The sequence below is a fragment of the Limulus polyphemus genome, unplaced genomic scaffold (assembly GCF_000517525.1).
Source record: "Limulus polyphemus unplaced genomic scaffold, Limulus_polyphemus-2.1.2 Scaffold762, whole genome shotgun sequence".
Taxonomy (NCBI): Eukaryota; Metazoa; Arthropoda; class Merostomata; order Xiphosura; family Limulidae; genus Limulus; species Limulus polyphemus.
In genome coordinates, this window is record NW_013666372.1 from 57,573 (window position 1) to 78,675 (window position 21,103).

The 21,103-nt window shown below is 32.3% G+C and overlaps 1 protein-coding gene and 1 long non-coding RNA gene across 3 annotated transcripts in view; one reads left to right on the top strand and one right to left on the bottom strand.

Annotated features, from left to right (window-relative positions):
* LOC106460381 (alpha-N-acetylgalactosaminidase-like) overlaps positions 1 to 4,225 on the top strand; it is a 22,474-nt gene extending 18,249 nt beyond the window's left edge. The window contains exons 7-8 of the mRNA XM_013920075.2: positions 1,916 to 2,113; positions 3,402 to 4,225. Of these exons, the coding sequence (XP_013775529.1) occupies positions 1,916 to 2,113; positions 3,402 to 3,725 (522 nt within the window). The 3' untranslated portion in view covers positions 3,726 to 4,225. The remainder of the gene's footprint in view (positions 1 to 1,915; positions 2,114 to 3,401) is intronic.
* Positions 2,775 to 21,097, bottom strand: LOC106460387. 2 transcript variants are annotated; one of them, XR_002610756.1, is made up of 5 exons: positions 20,966 to 21,097; positions 14,196 to 14,295; positions 9,721 to 9,885; positions 7,680 to 7,726; positions 3,389 to 3,669 (listed from the first exon to the last, which is right to left on the bottom strand). It is a non-coding gene; the product is annotated as an uncharacterized LOC106460387 (long non-coding RNA). The 2 variants fall into 2 exon arrangements; XR_001290882.2 differs by lacking the exon at positions 7,680 to 7,726 and having other exon boundaries at positions 2,775 to 3,669.
* Positions 21,098 to 21,103: the final 6 nt, after the last annotated feature.

A 21,103-nucleotide genomic window follows, 5' to 3' on the forward strand; every position in this document is an offset into this window, starting at 1 on the left:
GATTTATATAAATAAATTACAAACTTACAAGCAATATAAAGTCTTCTTTCTAGTCCGGAACTTCCTGAATATCTTATCGAGGGTTCACGATGAGCGAGTTAATTACGAGTTGATGTAGGTACAAGTCGCCTAACGGAGAGCTAGCTAGTTTTGTCCTTCGTTGTTCACCAACCACACACGCCGAGTTTTCCACCGGTGACTTTAGGTAATGTTTTCGTAAAAATACTAATGTCCAATGAGGATCCACTGAAGTTAAATGATTTGTAAAGTTCGAACTTTGTAAATGCTCCTGATCAAATATCTGAAGTTTTACGATTGATAAGCGTTATAACAATTACAGTTATAGCTTCCGAAGTTTATAGCACACTGACTATAGCAAACTAATAATAGATGCTCTTTTTTTTTTTGGTGCGTCGTGTTAGTTATATTTATAGGCGTGTGGAGGCTTTCTCGAATTTTCAGCTTTGCGTAACAATACTGGCGCTAAAACTATCGTTTACGTACACACGTATATTGTTGATTCTTACACTCGAGAATCTTCTACAACTTTAGAGAATAGGCGGGAATTTCGCAATACATATTTAACACTATAAGCTATGCATATTTCTAAATATAAACTTAATCTAAACAAACTAAAATAAATATATGATAATAAATCCATCACAGGTGTCATCCAAGAGCCAAACGATTTGATTATTGTAACAGTAGACTAAGTTGAAGGTCAAAGTGATTTTGAGTCTGTCTTGCAGAAATTGACAGTAAGATGTAACCAATAATAATTTAGGGATGTACCCAACCCATTATGAGAAGATCGTAAAAGTCCCCTGATAAAGCATGTGTTGATTCATTGTAACCAATCATTAATAAGAACTGCCAACATCCTATGTAAATTGAAGCAATAGAGACGTATCTGAATTATTCATATCAGTGTAGTAGTGACTGAACACCCAAAGGTTAGCGAGACTTGTTCTGTGGTGATTGGGTAACCAAAAAAGTCTCTGTTACAGGTTCTGTAGTAATTAATTTGTCAAAATGGTTAATGATAATTTTTATATAGCAACTTAATAGCCATAAATGTTACTGCCACTTATCTGTAGTAACTAAGTTTTCATAATGGTTAATGATACTTTTTATTTGGTAATTTAGTAGCCAGAAATGTTATCACCAGATATTTTTGAAACTATAAGTTAGTAAGGTTAATAATACTTGTTATTGGTAAATTAATAGTCGACAAGTTATTGCCAAGAGAACTTTATTAATATATAGGAAAAGGTTAAATACGGCAGCAGCTATCTCACAGTTTTGCCCTGTGTTTGTGTCCACTCCTAGGAGTAGTGGAGAAAAAGTCCACCTGAAAGGGTGACAAAAATACTTGTAAAAATTAGTATGAGTTATAGATTCTCTCCACTAAATGTCGTACAGAATAATCGGTTACGTAGATAATCCATGGATGGTGGGATAGCAAACTTGGATCCTTGTCTGACTTTAAATTGCGATGTAAATTATCATTGTTTTCTTCATCCCATGTGGAAATATCTAGAAAGTTTCTTCTTCACCCCAAGAGCCAGTAAAAGTCGCAATTGTTTGCTTTTGTCTACAAAACGTTTCCTGAATCTGCGAGTTTTATGGGAACATTTGGCTGCCTGTTGAATACCACTACATGATTACCAAATAATGACCATTTCCAATAAATTTAAAAACCCGAATTGTTTTGTTTAGAAAAGTAAGTTTCTATCAATTCATCTGATAATTTGTTGTGGGATAGAATTAATTGTTCACGCGTTCAAGTGGTATTTTTCTGATAATATCATAAGTGATTTCCTTTTATCGAAATATTTATTAAATTTGCTACGTGAATGAAAATATTACGTAGTTCAGTTTTTAATAAAACGATATTTTAATTATTATTTTTTAGCTAATCATCGGTAACTTTGGACTAAGTTTTCACCAAGCGAAGGCCCAGATGGCGCTGTGGGCAATTTTTGCAGCTCCCCTTCTGATGTCGAATGACCTAAGAGCTCTTGAACCAAAATTCAAAATAATTCTGACGAACAAGCACATAATTGGTGTGAATCAAGATCCACTTGGCCTTATGGGAAGGAGAATTTACAATGTAAGAAAAAATAAATAGTTCTTGGTGCACATATGAACAGAAATCCACGTAGAATATAACATATTTAAGTTACGGCTGTTTGTTTCCTTAATTGCTTAAGTAAAGTTCACAGAAAACATAAAATTATATCAACAGAAAAAAAATATATTAGTATTGTTATAAGCTCTAATCAGTTAAAGCAGCTTTAGCATGTATTATTCAGTTAATATTAATGAAAAACTAAATCTCTGAAACGTAATTGTTGAAGAAAAGCTGCCTAGTATATTGTAGGATGTTAACAAGATAAAATTGCTGTTTTTTTCTTTTGAGTTTACGAATATTGCAATAAGATCAGAGACGTCGCTAGGTGCTTAAAAGATTCGGGGCTCGGGTCCATAGGCGCAGGAATTTTGGGCGTTTCAGTATAATATCGATCACGGTTTTCTATTCTGATTTATAAAGACACCAACTGACGGTTCGAAGCACTGTCAAACAGAATCGAGGCATGGGACCCGTGTTCCAGCGCCTAGCGACGCCTCTGAATAAGATACTTTTCGTCCAAAGGATGAAATATAGATTATAACCTTCATTACTTTGTATATAACGTAAGTGTGTATATTACAAGCTCGTAACCTAGCCACGAACAACATCCATTACACAAATAAGACGAGAACTTTATCCATTACACCAATTAGACAAGAACTTTATTCAATACATCAAATGCACAAGAACTCTATCCATTACACCAAGTGGACAAAAAACTCGATCCTACCCGGCAAGTAACACAGCTTATTCTATTACTCCAAGTAACCTCAAGCTACATCCACTATAAAGCTGTACACAAATCTCATGCATTACACCAGAAGACATGACATCCATCCATGACTCAGGTGGACACATTCCATCCATTACACTAGATAGATACAGCTTCATCCTTTATAAAACTATACACAAAACTCATCCATTACACTAAATAAACAAGAGCTCCATCCAGTACATCAAGATAGACAAAAGCTTGAATCAGTCTATCAACCTTCACTACTCTATTTCATTATGTTATCTTCACTTGATTGAAAAAAGTTAAACTTCATAAATCACATTGAAAATTCACCTTTGACAACGAACATCAAAAGTTGGTGAATTTTTAAGGAGCTTAATTTGTGATAATGGCCAGAAAGTGCTGTAACTTTAGTTCGAGATGACGTTTTGTTGTTTTATTCTGCTATTAAATCCTTGTTATTTTCTCAAACTTATGTATTACTTGTATCTCAGGCTCATTATTATAAATATTACACTTATCTAATTATAGCAACAGAATATTGAAATCTGGACTCGGCCTGTTACACCAACAAAAGACAGTTACTATTCATATGCTGTTGTTTTCTTCAATCGTCGAGATATGGGTAGTGCCGTTGAAGTCAATACGACCATGAGTGGAATTGGCCTAAATTACAGTGAGGGCTATGATGTTCAGGATCTCTTTCGCTGGTGGAGATCTCCAGTGCACTTGAATCCTGAAGATACTCTCAGTGTTAAAGTTAATCCGTCAAGTGTTGTTATGGTGAAGGCGAAAATTTCTAAGAAAAAGACGAGAAACATTCCTTACACTCGCACAGCAATCTTTAATTATTAGTTTATTGTAATTATTACATCGAGTCTTACCTATCACTTTGAGTTCTATAATCCCCTTTTAAAATAAATATAGGTGTATACAAGATATATCAAAGACACGAATGTTTCTTTGAAGAAAAATATATAGTATACTCAAGTTTGCTTATGGTGCTAAACAGGAATAAAATTTCATCTTTGTCAAACATAAAATTGTTTGTGATTAAACAGTTGTATTTTTTGATATAGCTTTATATTCTACGTTTCTGCAACTTAATATGTCGTATAAATGTATAATTTTCAGACATTTAGTGAGCTTTTAATAATTTTTAGTAATTATGAAACTGATAAATAGCAGATGGTATCTGTGAAAGATAATTTTATGACCACAAAAAACATTTGTTCTTTGTAGTGATTGTATTACCAATGTTTAAAAACTGTGAGGTGTGATTTGTACAAATACAAATATGATTAGGTGTATAAGAGATGGTACAAATAAAGCTGACAAGTATTTTCAATGTTCAATCTGAAGAACATCAAAAGAACAACAACAACATACCCATGTTACACAGAGACTGCAGCATCAGTGAAAAAGACTCAAAAAGAATATGATGATATACCCATGAAAGAGACAACATCATTAATTACAAGAAAATTACTAAGCTTTCCATCTGATGATATTTTCAGTACTAGTAAAGTGGATATCACAAACTATGGTAGAGAATTTTTTCTATTCTGTTAGAATATGCATCAAAAGATTAAATTCATGGGGAAAAATCCTTGATTAATGCATACAAGTAATATGTTGAGCTGCAAAACATATAAAACCACAGGGCGTACAGGGATTGAAAATTAAAATGGAATTAATTTCAGTACAAGTTAGATGACATGAAATGTTTCATCTAATGGGACAACCAAGTTGCAACAATAAACATCTCTGCATTGAGATTCTCAAAATTATCCACTTTCCGAGAAAGTAAAAACCTTCTACTGAAACAATCTTAGTAAATATGGTCACCAATACTCACAAGTAAGAGGCTAAGCTGAATCATTCATCCTATGAATTTGAAATGGAAGCTGACACCCAAGCATGCAATGGACTGGACATGGGAAAAATGTTACCTTAAAATGAGTTATGTGCATAGGAAATGCAAACTAACTTTTTACACAAAATTATCAACAAGAAACCCAAAATTGTGGCTGAATCTACATGTTTTAGAAATAATTGCTATCTCACTGTGTGTGTGTGTAGATATATTTATATACGTATGTGTGTTTTCATCTACCAGGAATGCCTGATCCTATTAACTCTTTTCTCTGTGAGCCAGACTGCAGAAGCTTGTTATATATACTCTGAACTGACATGGGATGGGCAATAACTTCCTTTCTGAATGTCTTGTGTCTGTGACTTGATAGTGCTGCTGTTATGTTCAATTGAAAGCAAAAAGTGGCAATATTACTGCTGGATTGGTTCCCAAACATTATTGTGTAGCATTATTTAAATCACAGGATTGAACTTAGTGTTGGTGACATGGTGAGAGAGGTTTCTGGTACAAATCAGTATAAAATACTGGTAGACAGGATCAGATCAAAGGGAATTAAGAACCTCATCAGAATCACTTGAACAAGAAGTTCTTAAAATAGTGAATTCTAGATATCCACTGATAACTTTGAACCTTCAAACAATTAAAGCTATGTGATCCAACTATGCTGCTCTACACAAACGTTTTATATCTGCACCAAAAAACCTAGAGAGGGGTATACAGGAATGTACAACACTTCGAAGTTTTTTGGAACAAATTTCTATGGTAGTTTTCATAACAATTTTGAGAATAAGATACAATACTCTAAAAGAGTTGTTTAAACTTTAACTGCAGTTACAAAACAGGAAACCATGCACATAGAACCAACACACTTCAAGTTTCATGTGTCTGAAGCAATGAGAAGCAAACTAGGCAAATACACAATGATAACAATAAATGCAACAAAAAAGAAGTTTTGTGGTTAGTGTTTTTCATCAGTCATACCAAAAGTGTCTTGTTACAAATAATCAGTTTTTTCCACAGTCTAGCCAATAATCTTAAGTCCAGATTACTTGTGGTTAAAAATATCAAGAGCTCATTAGAGAACTCAAAGGGCTGTATCCTGATCATACTGATGTTATATACAGAGAAGAAGAAAATTAAAATCATTTTCAGAGACTCAAGCTCAACAAATATTCTGCCATTCAAGCTTTTCATGTTTTCAATGATGCAAGTAGAAAAGAAATTCCTGAATCAATGAAAGCAATGTTTTCTGATGTGGGTACAGATGCAGTTTCTACAGCACAATGTGAAAGAGATATTTCTGCAATAAACATTATTGTAATCAAAAATCATGTATCACCGTGCATGAAAACTGTCTCCAGCTTATTGTTCATCAAGATTGTTGGTCCATCGTTGATGATGTTTGACCTAGCTCCAACACATTTATAACACAATGGACACCAAGTCAAAAACTGGAGGAATAAAACAGAAAGACACTAACTTGCTGCACCAATGGAAGGTATTGTAAGGTAAAAAGGCTCCTGATTTTGTGTTTATCTCCAATGTACCTTTCTACTACCTCTTTTTCAAAAAATTAAACACTGATATAAGTGATTAATGAACATGTCTAGCATTATTACATTTTTTGTTTTGCATATACTTGTGTAAGTCCAAAGCTCCTCATTATAGGACTGAGTTGTGTTTTTACAATTATAATTTTATTATTGAAACAAGTAAACTGTTTAACAAGTAGAGAAAAATGTGTCTTGGAATTACCTGATGTGACTGTGAACAAAGATTTATTAAAGGATCATGATTATACCTATTAATAAAATGCAAATATCTTCTAGTTATCAGATATTTATGAAAAGCTACTAAAGTGCTATCGAAATAGTCTTTCTTCATTTTGAACTGATAGACTAGAAAAAAAATACAGCTAGTAAACAACAGCCACCGCTAACTTTTTTTGCAGTAACAGCACACAAATGAAGATTCACAGTCCAGCATGCTAATCATTGGGTCATATTTGACCCTAGAATATCTTTATCAGTTTAAGAAATCATTCAATGAAAAGTATAAAGCTCTCTCTAAAGAAAGGTGAGTATAATTTTAGGCTGATCTGAAATATTCTTCAACCTAAGAAATTGCATGTTTTGATACTTTCATTTGAGTACTCAGTACGTAATTTTATTTAATATTGATTCAATACAAATGTTTCTGTTAAACAGATATATTTGCATAAGACATATAAACTGAACATTGCAAAAAGTAGATAGGTAATACTATGAAGTGCTGACTGGAGAAACTTAGACATTCTGTATGATGAAAAACACCCATATACTCCAGAACAAGGTTATATTTATATTATCAAATGTTTCTTTTCAACAATTTCTTCAAAAACAACATACTTCTTACACTCCTAGACTCACAATATGTTATGGAAGAAGGTCACATGGATAATATTGTTTACATTAACACAAAAATGTAAAATAATATCAATGCCTGACATGAATGCAGGTGTGCAGCCTAAAATTATAGTGAAAATCATTTGAATACTAACATAAAAAATGAGATACAGAACATATCATAAATAAGTGTAAAATGAATTGTAATTAAAAGAAGAAAAAAGAGAAAGTTAACTGCAGGAGAATAAACAAAGATTTATGATCATAATGCCCATCCTATCTTTGATGTAAAACAACCAGTAAATTGGAATAGAGAAGGATATAATTTTAGAAAATATAAATTATGAGGCATAACATTGTGAAAATGAATTCAAACTATAAAATTAACCTAAAACTATTTTATAAATTATAGAAGTAAATGAAAATTCTGAAATTCATAAAAAGTTATTTTAAAATGTTTTGTATGTAATAAATTACGAATGAAAATTGTTTTTCCAGGACAAAATACACATGCAAGGTATGCAATTGTTCCTTCCTGCTAATACTCACCTTCATATTAGATCATGATCATTTGTAACTGAATGCGGTTGACAAATCTGTGTGGTAAGAAAAAGTAAATAAAAAGTTCTAAAAATTCTCTTTGAAATTTGTATATTTGTTAACACTGATATTTTCAAGATTACAGTGAGGACTTGTGTTGTTAGTGTCTAGGGATAGACAGGATTGTGTTTCCTATGTTAACAAAAACAACATCCAAGTCTGAATTGAATATATAATTCTTTATATTTTTACTTTGAATTTTTTCTATATCATCCACATTACCATTACTGAAGTTAAGCAAATTCAAATTTTAACAAAAGTTCATACCACAAACAAGACATAGAATTATGAGTGAGAAAAATAATATTAACAAAACATTTTAAAATGATCTGTAAAGTAACAAGTAGGAAAGACAAATTGGTAATTGCCTGGTCTCTTCTTGATCCACGAGACCTGAACTGTGCATAGTTAAGGCATGGTCAACAATACACATCCATTGCAGTAAAACAATATGAGGTAAAACAGGTAGTTAAAACCACAGAGTGTGGACTCTCTATTCATAGAGATTATCCAATGTTTAGCACATCACCAGACAGAACTGTGAATGATGACCTCATATTAGAGGTGGAGTGTCCATTTTCAGCTAGATATAATTTCATTAATGCTGATACCATAAGTTGTTTAGAAATGAAACAATCAATGTTTGTATATACACAGCACACAAGTATTATTATTAAGTTCATGGGCAGTTTTTTCAGGGAGAAAAGCTGTCACTGTGTGATTTACACCTTCAAGGGAATGAAAGTCATTTGTATTGATAGAGGTGAGAAATTTATTTTTGATAATGACTTTTCCCTCATTCCTAAATACTTGTACAATAACTACTTTGAATATTTAACATACTTCTAACTTAGTAGTGTAGAATGTAATGAAAATGCTACCAGATGTAACTACATAGAATAACAGGTAAGAAAACTTTATTACTTAAAAAGTTATATAAAAGTTGTTTTTAATAATTACAAGTAATTTTTTTCATTTGACAGTTCTTAAATTTCCTCAAATTAACACCCATAAAGAAGTTATTAAAGACCTATGCAAAGAATAATAAAGTTGAAAGGGCAAAAAAACATATTTTTATGATTTTTGTTGCCAGTGTTAACTTCATATTATTTCTGGGCTTTCTTAAGATTCAAATGTTTTTGCTAGTCCTATTATGGGTTCAATATGAGCATTCTGCTAATAATCTTGTGGTCACATTAGACAGTTTCACCACACCTAAGGTTTTAGGTTTTGAAGAAGGAAGGAATATTTAGAGTTACAAATCCTTTAAGGTAGTAAAAAGCAAACTGCTCTAAAGAAAATCATTTCTTTTTCATGCTGTACTACTGCACCTCACTTTAAGGTGAAAACTGAAGTTAAATTTTTTCCACTCCTTGAGAAAGTCAATATTATCTGCTGCATAAAAACTTCCTTATAATATGACATGAAATATTTTCTGATGTCATTATATGTCTTTAAAAAATGTAACAATAACAACTTTTAATCATGTTTAAACAGTCTGTACTTACTTTAACCCTAACAATGATCATATTTAAGCTTGCAATGTAACACTACCAAAATTTTCATGATGTATCTCAAACTATATTTTTGCTTTGACATGGAGAGATGATTCCTGTGATTATATTTTACCACAAACATTTTAGTTTAATTTTTCTGTATTTTCCTTGTTTTATTAAATTTGTTTACTTCTAATGGATATTATTTTTGATCAGGTAAAAATATGTAGGACTGTAGTTTTCTTTAATTGTCTTTGCAATGAAATATTTCCTGAAAGATATAAAATGTGTCAATTAAATACATAAAATGGCATCAAGCACACTAAACAACAGATTTAACATTAGTCAGGATTTGGATACAGAGTCAGACTGCTTTAATAACAATAAACACAGGCCTGCTGACAAGGACCATTATTTTTAGTTTTATCAAATAAGATAAAATAATAAATCAGTGTTTATAACTAAGATTTCAATTATTGCTATAGTGAGCTTACCTTAGTTTGAACATAATCATCATCACTGATGTGCTTCCTACAGATAACAGAATGTGGAGAAAGTATCCATGCTTCCTATCTCTCTCTATCCATTTTGTGGCAACAGCCCACTTTTTCCCCCAAGTTTTTCATCAGAACAAGACAATGACCTCCTAAGTTTGCAACCTGGTACACAATATTCAGTGGACATAATAAGTGTTGAATAATACCCTTATTGTGAAATATCTTTAATACTATTCAAAATACCTGCATCTGAAATTAATCATAATAGAATTGTTTACACCCATTCTCTATCAGTGACTCACACATCATGGTACTCTACAGCAGTAGTTGATCGGTATTAAAAAAATAACAGCCCTATCTGAGATTAGTTAACTTGTAAATATAATTTTCTAAATCTATGTTAGTTTGCCAAATTATTTGAGCATTTTATTAGCAATACCATACCTGCAATGCAAGAAGGCTCAGATGCGAGTTACTAGCATTTACACTAGTCATGTTAGCTTGAAATAATAGCAATATAAAAATCTGTTAAAACATCTATTTACTATAAATAAATCTTTACTGAAAGGGAGAAGAATTTATCCAGGGAGTAATAACAACATACATGTATCAATAATTGTGACCTTTTAGTAAGAAGTAATATGTTTGAAAAATTTAAGGTTAGTAAGGCAAGATTGTTCTTTAGTAAACTCATATTGGTTTTCTTTTATGATAAATTTCACTAAATGATTTTGTAACTTTGTTTTTTATCAGGTCACAGTTCATTCCTTGTATTTAGAAACATCCAAATCCTCATTTCAAAAAATCTATCAATTGTAAATAAATTACAGTATAACACGGAACTTCAAAATAATTCCTGTTATTAACATTTTCCAAGTCTAATGAAATTTCAGTAATTCTCATTATATATAGTCTTCAATTTAAACTGGAGCCTTTGACTCATCCATTTGTTCTCCCTAATACTTCTAACCACAACTGGACAATTAGAGGTATTTGCTAATTGATTAATTTAAAATATCTATAATTGATTACATTAAATTAATCAGATAGTACATGACTCCTGCAATTACTGAATAAAACACAAAAAACAAAACAACAATTTAATGTGTGCTAGTTTCATACCTTTTTGAACCACTACATTAATCTAACATGTCATTAGTCTTCCAATATTCTTTTGGCTTGTTTTGGTTTTTAAGTGTAACTATTAAATTACCTTTTGTTTCATTTGATAGACCTGGACCTCATCTGAAGGTTGTTTTTTGCAAAAATAAATTTTTTCTCTACAACATATTTTGACACAAACATTTTTTATAGATAATCTTGAAATTTCCTACTTGGTAAATGAATTGTTAATATCGACTAAATACCATCAAGCAGCTTGCTTTATGTTTGTTTCTAAAATATTCAGTAAATTCATAATTAAAAAATTAAAACATGTTTTATCATAACCAATAAGCATAATAATGCTTTCTACTTAAAGCATATCACAATTGCATTTAAAAATAACTAAGTAGCTAGTTAACCAATTTATTTGTGTATGTTGTTTAAATAGGATAATTATAAAAAATAATATTCAATAAAGATTTGAGTCATCAGAATATTTTGCAGTTGCCTACCATAATCACTATATAATAAACTTAACTAAACTTATTTGATTTGATTACGATGTTAGGTTATTTGCTGAACATAATAAAAAAAACCTCATGTTTACAAACATTGTAACTCAATAAAACCATATTATACCTATTAAGAAAAATAAACACACTACAATGTTAAACATAAAACATCAACAAGATACCTTCATTAAGCCTCAGCAGTCTCCAAGTTATGTGATTTTTGTTTCATATTGTATATGTATATATTTCTATGTCTAGGTAAACTACTTGTACCTGATGATGACAAAACATTCTACAAACATTTGTTATTGCATTAAACTTTTAATAGTTTTCTTTGTTACCCATTCATCTTATCTCCACACTGTATAAGCTTACTTTATTTCAAGTTATCTGATGTCTTCTCATTGAAGACAATTTCTGTAGCTTTCAAAGACATAAATTAACACCAAGATTATTTCACAATTTACAAAGGGAATGTTTACAGAAACTATACAAAAAATTCTTAACCTATACATTTACTCAACTATTGCATAATAGTCTAATCCCTACTCTATACAATCATATTTAAACTTTATTTATAGCTTTTTTCAAAGCTGTGTTTGATTAGTAAATGATCAAATCACTTGATGTGGTACCATCAAAGCTGTCACTGTGTGATTTACACCTTCAAGGGAATGAAAGTCATTTGTATTGATAGAGGTGAGAAATTTATTTTTGATAATCACTTTTTCTCTCATTCATAAATACTTGTACAATAACTACTTTAAATATTTAACATACTTCTAACTTAGTAGTGTAGAATGTAATGAAAATACTACCAGATGTAACTACATAGAATAACAGGTAAGAAAACTTAATTACTTAAAAAGTTATACAAAAATTGTTTTTGCAATAATTACAAGTAAATTTTTCTATTTCATAGTTCTAACAATTCCTTAAATTAACATCCATAAAGAAGTTATTAAAGACCTATCCAAACAATAATAAAGTTGAAAGGGCAAAAAAAACAACATATTTTTATAATTTTTGTTTACTTCATATTATTTCTGGGCTTTCTTGAGATTCAAATGTTTTTGCTAGTCCTATTATGGGTTCAATATGATCATTTTGCTAACAATCTTGTGGTCACATTAGACAGTTTCACCACACCTAAGGTTTTAGGTTTTGAAGAAGGAAGGAATATTTAGAGTTACAAATCTTTAAGGTAGTAAAAAGCAAACTGCTCTAAAGAAAATCATTTCTTTTTCACGCTGTACTACTGCACCTCACTTTAAGGTGAAAACTGAAGTTAAATTTTTTCCACTCCTTGAGAAAGTCAATATTATCTGCTGCATAAAAACTTCCTTATAATATGGCATGAAATATTTTCTGATGTCATTATATGTCTTTAAAAATGTAACAATAACAACTTTTAATCATGTTTAAACAGTCTGTACTTACTTTAACCCTAACAATGATCATATTTAAGCTTGCAATGTAACACTACCAAAATTTTCATGATGTATCTCAAACTATATTTTTGCTTTGACATGGAGAGATGATTCCTGTGATTATATTTTACCACAAACATTTTAGTTTAATTTTTCTGTATTTTCCTTGTTTTATTAGATTTGTTTACTTCTAATGGATATTATTTTTGATCAGGCAAAAATATGTAGGACTGTAGTTTTCTTTAATTGTCTTTGCAATGAAATATTTCCTGAAAGATGTAAAATGTGTCAATTAAATGGCATCAAGCATACTAAACATCAGACTTAACATTAGTCAGGATTTGGATACAGAGTCAGACTGCTTTAATAACAATAAAGCTAGACAGTCTATTCAGATAGTAACAACATTTAACTTCCCCACACTAACTGAAGTAATGTTTTTACAATGATGGTATGATACCAGTTAACTTTTGAAAATTCAACTGTATAAGACTGCAAGTAATTATTTAGTACTTTTTTACATGAAAGAAGAGACTTCCACGATAATAATATAGTATTTTAGTTTAAGCAGTGTCAACCATATAGTCCTAAAGTAATCTAAAAAAGTCAAATAAAGTTAAAATAATGTTAATATATTTTGTAAGTGATTAGCTGAAATTAAGAAAAACTGTAATTCACCTATGGTTTCAGACTTTTCGGATCACCCTGTAAACTACAGAACTTGCACTATATAGTAATTGTTTTTTTTACGAATAAACTTCTTAACATTGAAGTTTCCGAGTCTGAAGCTTTACTTTAGTTCTAACAGTACTAAGTGCAAAAACAACAAAACTATATATAGAACAATGATACTAATCTCTCCCTTACCAAAGTCAGTTTTAATCCATAAGCCTAATCAACACAGAAATTACAAAAGCCACGTGTATATTGAATATACTGGAATTACCCACTCTAACTTGTAAATGTGACTATGTATCATTATAACAAGTAAAATTTATTGTTAACTAAAAAATATGATTGGATTTTATCCAATGTTTTTCTAAAAACTGGAGTTGGTGGGAGGCACTCTTATTTTTTAATACTTAGCCATACACTTGGCATAGAAATACTGAACATAAAGGCTGTACATTCCAATCTGTAAAAGTTATTTTAAAAATTGATGGATTACATACAGTACTAAGTGTAAGAATGAAATAATGTTGCCTGTAAGAAATTTAGTTTGCTTATTGGTCAACTGAAGCACTAACAGTAACTGAATATACAATATTAATAATAAACTTTTCTGAGACAAGGATGTTAAAATAGGAACATGTGGGAATGAAACCAATCATATTTGTTTTAGATGGCCTTATTTATTCTTGATAAAGTGTTTCATAGTTTTTAATTATTAACATTGAAATACTTTTATACTTTTAAAAATAATTACCTTGTAAACAGCTACTCCCTACTGGTTCTGCCAAAACCTTCAGTAGAAGTTAAGAAATGTTTCATCCTTTACTGTCATGAGTTAACACCAATTCCATGATCTAATAACAGACAAAATATGGTTAAAATGTTATATATAATCAGTTTTAAGATCTACATATCTACATGTGCCGATGTTTCCGTTTATCAACGTTATATTTTAAGATCTGTGCAAGATCTCAGCTAACAGATGTTTCCATATATAAAAGCTATGTAGTTTTTATAGAGCAAGAATAGTTTTAAATCAAAGCTTCTATATAAACATTCCATTCAACACAAAATCACAACAATCAAACTGAAATCCTTTTCATCCTCAGCATTTCTCCTACAAGTGCACTTCCTATAATTTGTTTGTTTACTTTAAGTGCATGACCCATCACCTATGAATATCAAAACCAGTTTTCCCAAATATGGAATCATCCAGCAAGTCTAATGTGATCCTGCATAAAACAAGTATCCAAACCAGAAGTTATAAAAATATCGTACTAAGAAATGTGTTTCAAATAAGGCTTAAACTCAGAGTTTCCAGTTCAAACTAGTGTTCCTGGATCAATGTTTCAACAGGATTTAATAAAAAAGTAGATATCTCTCTATCCATAGCATTACACTGATTAATGTCTTCCTCAAGCCTAAAACATAAAACATCACCTTCAACACATCTTCCTGATATAACAGACCCACAACACTAGCTATCCTGTAACAATAGACTATTCATTAGAGGAGAGGTAAATCTATGGCTCTTTCTAAGAAATGTCACTCAGAGAAATAAGGTAGTTGTCTCCAACCTTGGATTTGGTAGTTGCATCCTTGGGAGAGATATACTGAGGAAATTAATCTTGGATTTTGGCTTTGCAATGGGTGAGTTGATATTCCATGGAAGAGTCTTCCAACATCAACTAGACTGAGTTCAAGAATAACAGAGTGATTAAGTGTATGTAGCAGAAGAAATGGCAGAACCTCCACATACACAAGTTGTGTTCCATGGTTTCCTACAGACCAAGTCTGGAGTGTTGATACTATGTAACACAGTTATAGAAGCCATGCATGACATGAATTGTTTTCTGCCCAGAAAGAAGACAGCAATAGCTAAGATAATCATCTGTCATACAAGACTGCACACTGGAATGGTTATAGATGCAATAAGCAAAATGGAAGTAATCAAGACTAGTGCTAAAGCTAGGGCTGTGTCCATTGCACCATGACCAAAAGCAAGTATGAGGCTACCAAAACATTTGAGATTGTTGGTTCAGGATTGTGCTGATAATCTTAATCAATGAAGTGAAAGCAACTCAGTGACTTGTTGGTTGAATATGCTGATGTATTTATGGGGACAAGATGAGTGACTGGGTTGAATAATTATGAATCAGCACAACATAGATACAGGGAATATATTTCTGATAAAGCAACCACTATACTCACTTCCCTGCATTACTAGGGATGTCACCAATGTTTAAATACAGCAGATACTGAAGGATGGAGTCATAAAACCTTTAGAGAACACTTTATTGTCTCCAGTAATGACTGTCAAAGAGGAAGATATGCCAAGGTTCTGTGTTGATTTTAAATGGTTCATTGCTGTAACACATGTTGGTGCCTTTTCTCTTCCACAAAGAGATGAATGTCTAGACTTGTTAGAAGGTTCTTAATGGCTAATGAATTTTACACTGAAAGGACTGCAATGAAAGAGATATCTGGACATGAAGATAGTGTTTGATGTTTGATTGCATTTTCAAGAATGCAGCTGAGAATAGTGTTCCAGCAGATAAATATAGAAGGTTTGAAACCCAAACATGAAGTACTCAATCATAGGCACTGAAGAGAAGTTTCTTGGTCACACTGTAGGAAGAGATGGATTAGATTGTCACTGGAAAAGCTTAGTCTCAACCTATGAACAAACATGAAGACCACAAATTATTTGGTTTTGCATCATATAACCAATAATTTGTGGATAAATTCTCCAAGATAGCAGCATCATTGTCTGCTTTAACAAATGTCCAAATACACTCTGGATGGAGCAAGAAAGATGACCAAGCATTCTGATCCCTAAGGCTTGCTATGTGGATGCTTCAATGCTGGCCTAACCACAAGAAGACAGCTAGTTACTGTTAAAAACAGACCACAGTGACAACAGAATCGGGACAGGGTTATCGCAGTTGCAAGATGCAGTAGAATGTGTAATTATGTATGCTAGTCATATACTCATGGCTTTTAAACACAGATTCTGTATGACAAAGAAAGAATTGCTCACACTGTGGTCTATGTATAACACTATCACCACTACTTGTATACAGAACTGAATAATTTAATACATTAACCAATTACCTTTGAGCAGTAACTACATCGATTAATGTCCCATTAACTAATCAATTAATGTCATGAAAATAATCAACTAATTGAAATTGGTGTTTCCGATTATTACCGTTTTCCATTATTCCAACAAACACATGGGAATAAAACTCAGGAAGAACTGGAATGACTCTTTCCACTGCCCCCTTGACCAATAAATCTCTGATAGCCATGGAATGAAGTTTCAAAATCTGAGGATCTGCGGGAGTCGGAAACACTACAGGTTGGGGGGATAATAGTAGTGGAGATGTGAACTGAATGACTAATTCTGATACAAGAACCTGTAGTATCTGTAAATCCATGGTAAAGATTTTCCACATGACCAAAAATTTGTGAAGCTGAGCCACCACAGGTCCCAAAGACATACGGTAGTTTCCTACCACCACTGCCAGCATTCTGACCGAACAGAGGAACCTTGTGGATATGGGTGGAATCGAATCTGGATACCCATGTACCAAGGGGTTGGGACACTTGAATAGGAGCCAAACTATGACCCCCTGTAGGAGACAAGGAAAGTTGAGAAGGCAACAACGACAGGAATAAATGAAGACAAGTGACATCAACTTCGAATCCAAAGACTCTGGAATGCCTGCAAAAATCAAGGGTGGGAGAAAAGAGCTTCATGTAACTCATGGAGGGTGGCAGCAGGTAGACAAACGTCCTCCAACAATTCCTCTCTATCCAACAAATCCAAACAACATACCAGCCAAGAGCCTAAGAAAAGTGCAGAAGCTGACAATCGAACCAAGGAGGATGCTAACAATGGTCCCAACTCATAATCAAAGTGATGTGGTGGTTGTTTCCTAAAAACAGGTGTAGAGATGATAAATATCACAGCACCATAGTTAGGGCCAGACAAATCCTAAAAAACTATGATTGATTCAGGTTAAACACAAACTCCATTCTGGAGCCCCACATTTCCAAGAGTGGGTCTATCCTCTGTGAATCTAAATATGCCTCTGCCTGGTGGTGGTAGATAAAAGTATGTTGTTCTAACAAATGTGGCAGACAAGGCTGTTCCTTCATGCAACTAAGCAGTAACCCTCCCTGAATGAATTGCATTATCAGGGAAAGGAGAGAGAACTAAGTACTTGCCCTCAGACCTTTCTGCCATCAAGGAAGGCACAAACTCATAAGCAACCAGGGAGAGACCCAAAACATCACACACACAATGTACCAATGGAAGAAAGGAGCCAGAGGCAGCTAATATAAATTGGCCTCATTGGAAGCCGACAGAGTGAAGGAAAGTGCTGGAAAAAGCAATTCTAAATTATCTCCAGAATTGCTTGCAAGTGCAGCCTCAAAGCCTTCTGTAGAAAGACCACCAGACATAATGTACGTCTCCATCACGCTCTGGATAAGGTCACAGACAGTCTCAACCGAAAGTGACCCCCCCCCCTCTTTGATTTGTGAGCAACGCTAGATATCAGAGGAGGGATAGAAGTGATCTGATCTGCCTCAATGCTGGATACATTAATCCGAGAATGTATGGCAGAAATTAGCTTGCTAAATGAAAAATTGTTTTAAGACCTGTGGCCACAAACTAAAAGATATTTTACTAAAAGTTTGGCCTAAAAAAATTATGAAACCTATAATAAAAAAAACAATAGTAATTATTAGTAAACAATTTAGCTACATCACTTCAGCTGAATTGAACACAACTTTCAGTTTTTCAATTGGATACCAGGAAGCAGAAAGAAAGGAACATGCCATATTTGTGATCCATTACCCTCATGCACTGTACCTACGATGCATATTAACTACTACAGAAAGCATAAAAGTAGACAGTTGTTAAATAAGTAATAAATAAAAAAAGGCACATACATATGAGGGCCGAGTTTCTAGAGGTGCTGGGTTTTAAATTTTTTTTAGTGTTATGAGAATCAAATAGGTAACACAAAGTAACTCAAGGTATTTCCAACAGACATACTACAGAGAAACCCGTTAGTGAATGCTTTGTCAAGAAAAAGTGACAATATTATCTGAAGGAGGTGCTTATATACAGTACCAAGATAGAGGGTGCATTGACGTAGGTGGAGAGTGTCATGAGACAGATATCGACAAGAGCATTTAAGTGTGAAATAAAAAACTGGAGCAAGTGACAAAAAATCAGACCAATACTTAGATGGGCAAAGGTAAAGAAACCCCAGCAGTTGAATAATAGCTGTAGTGTGAGAGGAGGTATAGTTTGGAATGATATATTTCTCTGTTATGTTAGGGTGTATGTGGTTGATCAGTGGTAACAGGATATTTTTGACATTGTATTTTCTTTGTTTAAGGATTGCAAAGTCTGTGTGGTATGTAGGTGTTTCCACTGCAAGTGAAATTTAAAACACTTCGTAACCAGGGTGCTAGTTTAAAGGCTAATGGTTTTAAAGTTAAAAGTGACATCTGAGAGATAAGCCTGAATTAAGAAAGATAGGAAAGTGTGGTATACGAATGTACTATGTATTTTTATCTCCTTGTAACATTATAATACTTATTCTGAATATACCATTTATTCTGTAGATGTACAGGTTTCACATAATATGTAGTCAAGAAAGTCATTAAGTTGATTTTATCCTAGTTGCCTTTGTTATTTTCAAGCGGATAATACCTCTTATGTACAGGGGAGCAATTGTTGCAACACAGCACATTGTGAAAGGATGTTTAGTGTGGTGTTCTTCAATGGTCATTCAGGTGATATTTAGAGATTATAGCCTCAACTATGTTGTAATGAAAATGACAAGTATGTGGGTAACACTAATTCTTCTTGGTGAATACAATGTACTTACAAAATAAGGACTGTTGGATTCAGGTAGTCTCGTACATCTTGAAGAGTAAGCAGTTGAAAGAAATCCAGTAAAAGCAACAGTCCATTGTACCATAAGACAAGTATACATAACTGTTTATGCTTAGTATTTTTTAATAAAGATTGTGTATTTCATAATATTACTTTGTGTACAGTCTACTTATTTCATTTAACATTACAGTTTCAGTTATCAGAGATTTGCATTACTTTGTAATTGTTATCTAGACCGAATATCCTGTTATTAAGCAGATCTATACACTTGCTCAAATAACAACACAGTTTGGCCTAAATATATCACACTCCTATTGAGTATAGTGAAACCTTTAAAGTTCAAACAAATTTCTAAAAATGTCAGCATATGCCCAGTTTCAGATATATAACTTTAAAAATGGTGGGTTGTTCAAAGAAGTTAGCTAATCCACTTTCACTTTAGTTGCCTGCTATTCTTGATCATTCAACATTAGTATAACATTAATTTACAGCACAGGAGTGGCCAGTAAAATTTTTACAATTAGCAGAGCAGATGATGACTGGAGGTGTAACCTCCCTTAGTTATCTTGTAATGGAATAACCAAAAGTAATGAGTTTCGAACATAATCTGGAAGTGAAGATGCTGTTCTGATAGTGGGTATTTCTTTCAATTTTCGTAGCAGTATTATTTATTTTCCACTAAAAATAGTAAGTTAACTATACACTCTTCTTTTTTTAAGATTACTTTCATTAACAGTATCAATTATATTTGTCATAACTAATTTTTATTTTATTATTATAAAGACTACTTCACAATGTTAGTTTATGGAATTATGACTAACCTAAATCTACTTAGCTGGCCAAGTCAAGTATAACTTTTATAATTATAATGATTATTGTGCATTCTTAGCTAAGTATATAGATTTAAAGCTAACCTAAGCTTCATTGGCTGATCAAACCTTGTGGATATTGGGTTTATGGCCAAAATATCATTAACAAAGAGAATGCCCAAATGATGATGCAATGCATTCTAATCATTATAATATAAGTAATATAGTTTGGGCTATGTTCATTAGTAGATAAATATCTTAGTTCCGATTTATGTAGACAGCTTGCACTGATTGGAGGTTAATTAATATAATTCCCCCTTACCCTGAAAACTATCACACAGGTCCCATCAGTACTATCGATCTATTGCTCTAAAACTAAAAGTCTAAGTTCCAACTTTATCAGTTTATGCACTTCCCTGATAATCTTTCATTTTAAACCTTGAAAGTTGAAACCCGTTATATAATTCACTCCCTCATCTAGTCTACTATGCATGAATCATAGTACTGAGTATATCTAGCCTGAGGGACCATTACCAAAAAGGATATATGTCTATATAGAATTTTCACACAAACTTCCCTGATTTATAATTTCTAAAAAAAAGATACTGTTCCTTGGCTAGAACTTCTTAGCAATAGTAAGTTTAAGAAATTATAATTTAAAGAAGTAGCATAACTAGTAACAACCGCATTTGAATTTTAAATTCAAAAGAGTGAATATAAAAATAAAAAAGGAAGGACAAAACATGATGCGAATAATCAATAAGTAAAATGGACTAATTAAGTTGATGGTCTTACGCTTCCTCACAATAATCCACTTGATCCAAGAAAAGCAATACAAAAACTTTTGCTTTAGAATTCAAAGCACTTTAGCCTAACATTAGTTAATTTCAACCCTCCACCAACTCTAGCTCATATCTAAACGTATACTCTCGT